An 11,128-nucleotide genomic window follows, 5' to 3' on the forward strand; every position below is an offset into this window, starting at 1 on the left:
CATGTACAAACTGGGATATGATCATGTGACTGACATAACTCACTGCGCGAGGATTGCACAGTGACAGTGTACAAGGCACCAACAACAAAGAGGTTCAAGTAGGTGAAGTAATTGGGTATTATAATTAGGAGAGGCACTAAAATAGCTTGAGCTTACGTCAATCAAGTATTACTGACACTAGCTTGGATAGAACTACAAAAAGAGGTTCTCCGTGATCTCTTCGTCTCATGTCTTGATAGTAAAGTTCCTCTTTAGACTAAGGGCAGATGAAGTATAGTTCATATGTTTCTTGACCTCGACCTATGAAGGGATAGTGGGGTGAACACTATGCCAAGCCGTTTTACTGTCCCCCAACGTAAGTCAGGTATCCGTCGGAGCTGAGTTGACTCAGGGACGTCGTACAGTCACAAGTCTGAACCGAGATCCGAACTCGTGACCTTCGGGGTAGCAGCCAAACGCAATGTCCTGGTACACGTCATAATTTTCCTACACCCGAGGCAAAATTAGCCATACTATACCGGCACTGTTTCTTTCAGGCATATCTGTGACCTCACCCCCCCCTCCCCCGAGACACATTTAGCACCGCCAATCCCCTGAATGGAATAGAACGTATCTAGGAAATATATACTTTTATCAGTGACCTCCCGTTCCCGTAATATTTAGTCCGCCCCCCCCCCCCCTTCACCCACCTGCGAGAAAAAAAATTGAAAGAAACACTGTATACTTTACCAGTCTTGTATTGCTGTTACTAGTCAATAAAGATTTACCAACACGTATACGGTAATGCCGTATACCGTGTAGTGATGAACTGTTTACGTGGTTTCCTGCAGGGGAAGAGACTCCATATTTCATGTGATGGAGTTACCTGCCCATGATTTTACAACGCATATTTGCTATTGCAATCGAACAACTTCTACATCACTTCCATGGAATTATCTGATTCCTCACATATGTTGTTTTACTCTAAAACCAGGAGTGATTTCATCCTGCACAAAATGTAAGCTACTATAAAACTGAGAGTAATTTGATCCTTCACAAAATGTAAGTTACTGTAAAACGGAGACTATTTTGACCCCTCAAAAAATGTAAGTTACTGTAAAACTGAGTGATTTTAACCCTCACAAAATTCAAGTTACTGTAAAACCGAGAGTGATTTGACCATTCGGAAAATTCAAGTTACTGTAGAACTTGGATTGATCTGATCCCTCACAAAATTCAAATTACTGTAAAACTGCGTTTCAAAAACTTTGACACCCAGGTATTCGTCACGCGTATCGTTATAAATCTTCTCCTCCAAGCAGCCAATGGCAAGTCTTGTTGGCGAAAAGTTCTTTGGCTTGAGCCAGTCTCGGTAGATCACCTGTACATTGTTGAAAAAACAGGTTAGATGGTCTACGTTTGTGTATATGTGTGTGTATTTCGTACGTGTATCTGTATTGGAATTTTGTAATTGCATTGGCATGCATATATACATGTGTATAGACAACAGTATGAATATGAATATTTAATATGAGCATGTACATGAGCGTGTACATCTACCTTCAAATGTACATGTAGGCCTATGTATATAACTATTTCTATCAATACATGCAGTGAGGTGTTATTTGTTTTAATTCTTGCAGCCCCAAATCCCAGATTAAAATTTTCACGGTGCATTTTATTCCTTCGATATCAGATGATCATCCTTAGCTTGATGGAAATTCACGCGACATTTTTTTTTAAATCAAAGCACTAATGGGATGGAGTGGCCTAGTTCGAATCCGGGTTCAAGTCAGTATACCGTCCCTGAGTCATCCCAACATACACTTACGATGGGTACCTAACTCACGTTAGGGTATAGTGCTGACCACAGTATCTCTTCATATGCCGAGGTCACAGAAACAAGTGAACTATACTTCACTTGCACCATAGACCGTCAGGTTTGAAAGGGAACTCTACTTACTAAAAGGCCTAGAACCGCACCGTTCCTGTGAGACCCCCTGGAACTTATCCCACCCATGTAGGCCTATAATACCAGCGGGACATAAGGTTGAACTACCTGTAGACAGGATACAAATGTCCCGTGTAAATCTCCCTGCACACAGTTCCGGTGTGTTGTCCCAGATCTTGTACCTGGCCACAAACTCATGAACGTCATCGGGGTCACCTTCAGCAAACAAAAAACAAAATCTCAGATTTTTTAGCACGTTTAGACATAATAATCCTGGCATCCAATCCCCTGATGAGTTTATTTGCCAAACAGATTTTTATTTCTTAGAAAGAAGGTTAGTGGTGTTTAGTGTTATGTTTTTCTTTATAAAAAGGTAGGTAACTCTGCTTTAAAAAGTTGAATTTTTATTTTACTGGATTACGGGACTTTATAAATGCACGTCAAAGCATTTTTGTAAATTAGGAGCTAATACTGGCCTCCTATGAATTTATGTATCAATACATTTTTTTTAATTTGTAAAAGATTTAAAGATATTATGTAGTTGTTTTTTTTTTTTTAAATGATGTGTACATGTTTCTAAAAAAACTTAAAACAGATAACTCTGACAGAATAAGGTGACTTTTATTTTCCTGGATTACGTACCTTTGTACGTGCCCTGTAACCCAAGCTGTGGATTGTAATTGAGTGAAGAAAAGAAAGTCTCGTCAGGAATTTCCGTGCCTTTTGTCCAGTAGAGAAATATTTGAGCAGTCTCGTTGTGAAGTACAAAGTCTACATAATCCCTGCAACCATAAGGAATGGTAATAGCTTATTAATCGGTTTGACAATAGTAACGGTATAGCAGGGGATGGGGTAGGGGGGGGGGGGATCCATAAATGACTTTTCCCACTCCTGAGGGCTATATGACGATTGACGATGAGAAACTAGGGGAGAGTGTAAGAAGGTCAATATGAGCGAAGTCACAATTTTTTAAATGATTTTTAAACATCGTGTGTATATTGATTTTTTGTGATAGCCTATCATTTTGAAAAGACTTTTTTAAATTGTAGTTATCTTAATTAATATCAATTTAATTATACCAAATGTTTAAAAAACTTCACCACTCCACCACTCTACCACTCCATTACTCTACCATTCCACTAACCACTTAACCACTAACCACTAACCACTTAACCACTTAACCACTTAACCACTTAACCACTTAACCACTCCACCACTAAACCACTATATCACTCCACCAGTCCACCTCTCGACTAACCATTTAAACACTCCACCACTCCACTAACCATTTAACCCCCCCCCCCCACACACACACACACCACTCCACTAACCATTTAACCACTCCACCACTCCACTAACCATTTAACCACTCCACCACTTCCACTAACCATTTAACCACTCCACCACTCCACTAACCATTTAACCACTCCACCACTCCACTAACCATTTAACCACTCCACCACTCCACTAACCATTTAACCACTCCACCACTCCACTAACCATTTAACCACTCCACACCTCCACTAACCATTTAACCACTCCACCACTCCACTAACCATTTAACTACTCCACCACTTCTCTAACCATTTAACCACTCCACCACTTCACTGACCATTCAAACACTTCTCCACTCTACTAACCATTTTACCACTCCACTCCTGTTAGCCACTCATACACTAAGAATAATCATTTAAGCACTCCACCACTCCACTACTCCACCAATCCACCACTCCACCACTCCACTAACCATTGAACCATTTAACCATTTAACCACTCCACCACTCCACCACTCCACTACTCCACCAATCCACCACTCCACCACTCCACTAACCATTGAACCATTTAACCATTTAACCACTCCACCACTCCACCACTCCACCACTCAACCCCTCCGCCCCTCCACCACTCCACCACTCCACTAACCTGTTAGCGACTATGTGAACTGATCCCTTTACAACCCGCAACCCTAAAGGCGGCAATTTCTTTCTCCAACGCCTTGGCCGTGCACTGTCATCGATTCATATGCATAATTAATTAACATTATCATTCATAATTACCGAGAAGTAGTAAATTGGATGTTTACTAGTCAAACCATCATCCATATACAGGTCAGCCTATTACATATCTACTGAAATACCACTGGACATGTAAGCCAGCTTATGTTTAATGCGCAATCGGAAAAATGCGCAATCGGAAAAGTGCGCAAACAGAAAAATGCGCAAATTGAAACTAATGATACTAATATAATTTAATATTGTCGAATTTCGTGGAAATATGTTTTATTATGCTTCAATGTGTGTGGCCACTTTTAATTAATCTCTATAATTGCTAGATTTAAGAAAACAAAAATGCCCTTAAGCACTTTTTTGCTAGGCTTTCTGTTGCGGATTTTTGTGCCGTTGCGCATGTTTCCGATCACCATGTTTAATACACACAGTTGTCAAAGGCCGACACCTAGCTTAGTGTATACCATCGTACATATATGCCAACATAAATTTAAAAAGAATAAAAGTAATTAGTCCACAACTAAAATGATATACACTGTACAGCGACTATTGAGACCCGGCTATATTTTAATTAAGATATGTTAAAGATATGTTAAAGACAACATAAAGTTGGGTTTGGCGAAACTTGCCCTTGTGGCATGGCCCCGGAGAATACAGAGCATGTCCTTCAGGAATGCTCCTTGTACAACCAGACGCGATCCAATTACTGGCCCCTATACACCCCACTCTAGAAAAAACTATATGGGGCACCCGCTGATCTGGAGACCACAGTCGAGTTCATACACGAAGTTGGACTTGTTTAAATCCTTCGTCATAAATATAATTAAGAACGAAGAAGACTGTTTTACTGTAACATTAATCCTGTAAGCACCCTTTCGAGTTTTAAATTTTTGTATCTACTATTTTACTATTGTTCTGATGATAATGATGACCATGACTAACAAAAATCTTAAAACTTACTATTTTACTGTTCCGTTAATGCTATTCGCTCCGTTGAACGACTTCAAAATCTTGACTAACTCATAATTTGTTTTCAAAGGAAACTCCTGCCCTGTCAGATTAATAAAATATTTCCATTTCTTGTAGCTGAAGAGCTCTCTCATACAAACTAACTCGGGTTCCAGCACTGAGAAGGTCCCCCATTTGACTGAGAGTCTCTTTGTCGTTAGAAAAACATTAGTAAAGCACTTGGCAATTGCTGAGACAGCCAAATAAAACATTCTTGGTGAATTAGCATCCACGTGTATACAGTAATAGTTCTGTGGTCTGTATATAGCTCTAAGAAGCCGCTCCACCATTTCAGTATCTTTGTATACAATCAACGCGTACGCTATTGGGAACTCTTCTTCTTCCGAAGTCAGCGAAGACGTTATAAAACCACGGCGACGATAAAAATGTTCACAGTTTGTTGTTATGTTTAAATAAGACTCATCGGTAATTCCCGAAGTTGTGTTGACTTTCGTTTGCGCAACTTGGTTCAGATATTCTGTGTCGTTGTTGAGTAATCTCGAGCAGTCGAAGGATGAGACTTTGACTGTGTTTGCTGATTGTTGGAGAAGTTGGGTGACGTGTTGCCGTGACCACGATCTACGGTCAGATGTAAACAGAACCTCCTCGAAGGATGCGTTTCTTGGGGGATTTTTTATTAGTGGCATGAGCCAATTGTACGTGCACAAGAGGGATAGTGTCACAATACAACATGCTACTAGACACTTGGTGATGGAATTCTTGGAGCAAATCAAGTGCATTTTTTTACAATCTTCTTCTAAATTCCCCTGTGGTAAAAAGAAAAATACTAAGGTTTTCAAATGTTGAACATTATAAACAGGCGTAGCTACGGAGTTTCGGGTGGGCTGACTCTCGGGGTAGGCTAACGGTGTAGAAAAAAAAATTTAAAAACTCAGTAATGGCTATATTACTGAATCATACACAGTTGAAGTTAAATAATATACTTGGCTTTATGGACTTATTTACCTATTTTCCACGTTAATTTTGTGATGTTAAAATAAAAATTTTCAAGGAACACTAACCTTTTCAAATAGTGTGGGGTGGGGCGCTTTTTCAACAACGTGAATAACTACATAAGAATATTGGGGTGGTGCGAATTTGATAGTTCCCGCGGGCGCCGGAATTAGTCGCTGCAGCTATGGAATTTAAAAAATGCTAACTACTCCTGTAGTAAATAGATTAGAAAGTCGTGAGATTATAAAAGTAATTTTCAATGTTGTTTTTGTTTTTCTTTTAACGTATTTTTTCGTAAATAATTGAATAATGGAAGCTTATTTTTTTTAAAAGGGTTGGTAATTATGCTAATAGTAAATTACCAACAAACAATACTTGCTAAAACTGACGCAAGCCCTATCCCTAACCCAAAACTTCAACGAACCCTTCTATCGACATAAACCTAACACAAGCCGTAGCGCTAATACTATTTTCACAATACTAAACACAACTTAACCCTTAACATATCCCACCTGTTGCCAGACAAATATGAAAAAACAAGTTAATAAAAAGTCTAGTGACAATTTAAGCGCAATTTCCTTAATTAATTTTTGTGACCGAATGAAAAAATATTTTTGAAAACTTTCTTCGGCAATATTGTTCTAAATTATAGCAGAAATCGATTGGTAAATGTTTCAAGTCGCTAAGTGGTCTGGTTGCCGAGATATGTGCCAAAAACTGCATTTTTTCGAGGTTTTTTGGCTTTTCCGGGAAATCCAGGAAGGAATTCCGGGAATTTTTTTGACCCACAATCATCCTCGGAACTTGCTTAACATATTTGCTTTGGAACTAGTCCTCGATAATGCTTCGTTGAGGAGGAGACTTAAAGCTGCGGACACACATCGGACACACATCCATCCTTGACGAGTTAATAATCGCAATTGTCCGTATGGAAATTGCGCTAAAAATTCTGGTTTGGGGTCGACTTAGGGGTTGGTTTTATGTTGAATAATGTCTCATCAACATTCTAAAAATCAGGGACGGAGTGGCCTAGAGAGCTGTACTGCTAACCCGTAAGTCTCGTGTTCGAATCCGGGTTCAAGTCAATAGACCGTTCCTGAGTCTACCCAACTCTAATGGGTACCTAACTCACGTTAGGGAAAGTAAAGGCGGCTGGGCATAGTGTTGACCACACTATCTCTTCATATGCCGAGGTCACAGAAACAAGTGAACTCTACTTCACTTGCCCCGAATACCGTCAGGTTTAAAAGGGAAACTTCACTTTTATTATAAAAATCTCTTTTTGTTAAAATCCATTTTAAGCGTCATTCATGATAAATACGCATGTATTAGAAAATACGTAAACGGAAATTCACGTAGTAGCCTATTCAAGGTAAAGCCAAATACTTACCAGAGTTGACGAAACTTAAATAGACATGCTGCGCTGAGACAGTTAATGTAATGATTAAATGACTACGGGTGAAGATCATGTAAGTGCTAATATGATCGGCCCAAAAGCTACAGGCCCAATGTCACACCACTTCAATCAAGTTCCTTAACTCTTGTGTAACACAGCTCTCGTAAAGAAATAAAAGAAAAAAACACCAACACGATTTCGCTCCCTTGATTAGGTAATGTTATCGTATTATTAAGCTTAATTAATCAATTATCGCATTAAGCCATTTATAATAAGCATGTAAATAATAAAGATTATTAGCCATTCCTCTGAATTCTTTTTGTTAAAATATTTAGAGGTACTTTTATATCATAAATGACGTCACTCACAGGGGGGAGAAGGGGGGGGGGGCGAGGAGGAGAGGAAGGTACTGTTCAGATAGTGTGACGTCACACGTATGCATATTTTTTTTAAAGTAATGTTAGAAACTGAATTGGAGTCGTTCTTTTACGTTTTGAAAAAAAAAACTTTTTTTTTAATAAATTGAAAGTTGATAAAATAGGGGCCTACCTAACGTAAACCGATCTCATTCAATATTTTAGAATTGTGTTAAAAAAAATTAATTAAACTTTGATAGACCATAAACTGACGCAGCTTGCGATTATCAACGTTAAGATTACGATTAAAATGTAGATTTGTAGATTAAGTTGACGTTTTAAAAAAAAATTAAAAACCCTTTAGACAGAAGCGTTTAAATTAATAGCATTTAAGAAATTACCATTATCATGAGAAGCTGATTCCTTTAAAAAAAAAACAATTCCATTATATACGGGCTTTAAAAATTACCTTTTTAGCCCATAAAGTAGATGAAGTAGAGTTCATCTTTTTTCTCAGATCTTGATCTGTATAGTCAACATTTTTTGGATAGATTATTTAAAACCTAACCGTTTAATTTGGTCGGTAAATTGTCCAATATACCTGGCTAAACTTAGATATCGCCTTAATCTTAAGATAACATGTTTAACTTTATACAGTGTAACTCGACACAAAAAAGTCATAAAATTCCACTGATGTGTTATTGCCCTTTCTATATATTGACAGCTTGAATGACATTCAAGTGCACATAACTCGAAGAGTTGGGTGACATAAACATGTGTGGCTTACCTCCCTTACCTTAGAGATTTCGGAATGGCTGTACATTAAATTCAACAGTTGATTTTTTTTTCAAATTAAAAGTGAATAACAATTAAAAATTGGGGGCGGGTGGGGGGAGTAGATATAGTGTTATCTTTAGTTAGCTCCATGTTTGACATTGTTATCTAGACGATTAAGCTAATCTCCTGAACATGCGTTTGATTTTTTAACAGTAAAGATAGTCGTAATAGACTATGTGAAATATCTCCATTTTCCTATCACTGCCCCCCCTCCCTATCTCTCTCTCTCTCTCTCTCTCTCTCTCTCGCTATCATAATATATGTATATATAGGGCCTATATAGATAGGGTCCATATATATATATAGATAGATATATATATAGATAGATATATATATATAGATATATATATATATATATATATATATATATATATATATATATATATATATATTTATTTATTTTTTATATATATATATATATATATATATATATATATATATATATATATATATATATTCATATATATATATATATATATATATATATATATATATATATATATATATATATATATATATAGTAGGGTTGTTTTTTAACATGCAATACGAAATAAGGAAAGACTGGTTTCAAAGAATGTTATTTAATCATTAGTTAGAGGTAGCCCATTGATAACTTTAAGCTTGTTCTTAATTTTACCACCCCTTCCATCGTCAAGCATTGTCTAACTCCCCCCCCCCCCCCCAGTAGACATCAGCTTCTTCAAACTGCCTAACGCCCTCTCAATAGTATGTTTGGTTCTTCTATAGCTCTAACTAAGCTAAAACCATATCACCACACGGTACGATGTGGTGAAGTGACTACGATTACTCACCTGTATGTTCCTTTTACCTGGGCCTAGAGACACCGTCCATGAGTTCACTAAACTGCTCTGAGGTTCTACAAGCAAATATAAACATTGCTCTGAACATTTAATTACCGTTTAAAATAAATCTGTTTTATGTTTTATATAGTTTTTTTTTACATAACTCATTTGTAAAGAGCACCCTGCAAAAGGGACAGGATGGCACACGGCATTCGATGACTAAACCAAAATCAGGTTGTCTGAATGTCTGTCTGTCCGTCTGTCCGTCTGTCCGTCTGTCCGTCTGTCCGTCTGTCCGTCTGTCCGTCTGTCCGTCAGTCCGTCTGTCCTTCTGTTCCTCTATTTGTCCGTACTTCTATCCGACTGTCCGTCTGTCGTTCTGTCCGTCCGACTGTCCATTTGTCGGTCTATCCTTCTGTCGGTCTGTCGGTTTTTCGGTCTGTCGGTCTGTCGGTCTGTCTGTTTGTCCGTCAGTCCGTCTGTCCTTCTGTTCCTCTGTTCTCTGTACGTCTATCCGTCTGTCCGTCTGTCCGTCTGTCGCTCTGTCCGTCTATCCATCTGTCGGTCTGTCCGTCTCTCGGTCTGTACGTCCGTCCATCTGTCCGTCTGTCCCTCTGTCTGTCTGTCGGTTTGTCCTTCTGTCGGTCTGTCCGTCTGTCGCTCTGTCCGTCTGTCCATCTGTCGGTCTGTCCGTCTCTCGGTCTGTACGTCCGTCCATCTGTCCGTCTGTCCCCCGTCCCCCCCCCCCCCCCCCGTCCGTCCGTCTGTCCGACTGTCCGTCTGTCTGTCCGCTAGATTATTTTACAACACTTTCAAATATAGGGACAACCAACCTAGCACTCTATAAATCAAGAGTTATCCGCCTTGCTACAGAGTGAAATCAAGGGAAGTAGCTAGCTTTTACCGACGTGATACAATAGTTTGTGAGACAATAAAATCTGATAGAAGAGACAGCTTGTCACAAGTACCAGGAGACTATGGGTAACTAAAATGTTTAGTGAATTTCATGGGGAAAAAATGTGTGTGAGGCAGTGGCGTAGCGAGGTCGGGTGTCACCCGGTGCGGCACTTAATGGTGTCACCCCCCAAGAGGCATAGAGACCCTTCCCAGGGACAAACTTTCAAATTTTCGATTTGCACCCCCCCCTCAAGCTTTCGATTTGCACCCCCCCCCCTCAAGCTTTCGATTTGCACCCCCCTCAAGTTTTCGATTTGCACCCCCCCCCCCCCTCAAGCTTTCGATTTGCACCCCTCCCCCCTCAAACTTTTGATTTGCACCCCACCCCCCTCAAGTTTTCGATTTGCACCCCCCCCCTCAAACTTTCGATTTGCACCCCCCCCCCCCTCCAGTTTTTCTCTATATATTTTGCTATTTTTTGCCTTGGTGTCACCCCCCTAAATGGTGTCACCCGGTGCGGTCCGCACCACCGCCCCCCCCCCTCGCTACGCCCCTGGTGTGAGGTATAAAGCTTTAAAGGCAATAATAATCACCTAGATATTAGTAAAGTTGTTAGAGCAATATTGATTAAACGTGTTTTATAAAGAGTAAAGGGAAACATATGGTTCGTTGTTTGGTAGCCGTGCCCGATACTTCGCCGTGTGTATGCTAAGCTTGACGTTTCATGTTTCAATAAAAGTGTCTGATTTGACTAATGTATTCGTTATGCCTACTGTCCTGTGTATTGCGTATATATATATATATATATATATATATATATATATATATATATATATATATATATATATATATATATACATATATATGTGTGTTTGTGAGTGCGTGCGTGTGTGTGTGTATTATATAAAAAAATATACATATATAATATTCTATGCGTATGG

The 11,128-nt window shown here is 39.0% G+C and overlaps 1 protein-coding gene across 1 annotated transcript; it reads right to left on the reverse strand.

Moving 5' to 3' along the window:
- Nucleotides 1–1,172: 1,172 nt before the first annotated feature.
- On the reverse strand, nt 1,173–7,395 carry LOC131947935 (beta-1,3-galactosyl-O-glycosyl-glycoprotein beta-1,6-N-acetylglucosaminyltransferase-like). The gene is made up of 6 exons (XM_059309343.1): nt 7,289–7,395; nt 4,897–5,711; nt 3,854–3,937; nt 2,573–2,712; nt 2,039–2,146; nt 1,173–1,360 (listed from the first exon to the last, which is right to left on the reverse strand). Exons 2-6 carry the CDS (start codon nt 5,682–5,684, stop codon nt 1,278–1,280), a joined length of 1,203 nt encoding a protein of 400 aa, XP_059165326.1. The 5' UTR covers nt 5,685–5,711; nt 7,289–7,395; the 3' UTR covers nt 1,173–1,277.
- Between the last annotated feature and the right edge of the window lie 3,733 nt (nt 7,396–11,128).

This window comes from Physella acuta, unplaced genomic scaffold (genome assembly GCF_028476545.2).
Source record: "Physella acuta isolate Inbredline_101_S28 unplaced genomic scaffold, ASM2847654v3 ptg000616l, whole genome shotgun sequence".
NCBI lineage: Eukaryota > Metazoa > Mollusca > Gastropoda > Physidae > Physella > Physella acuta.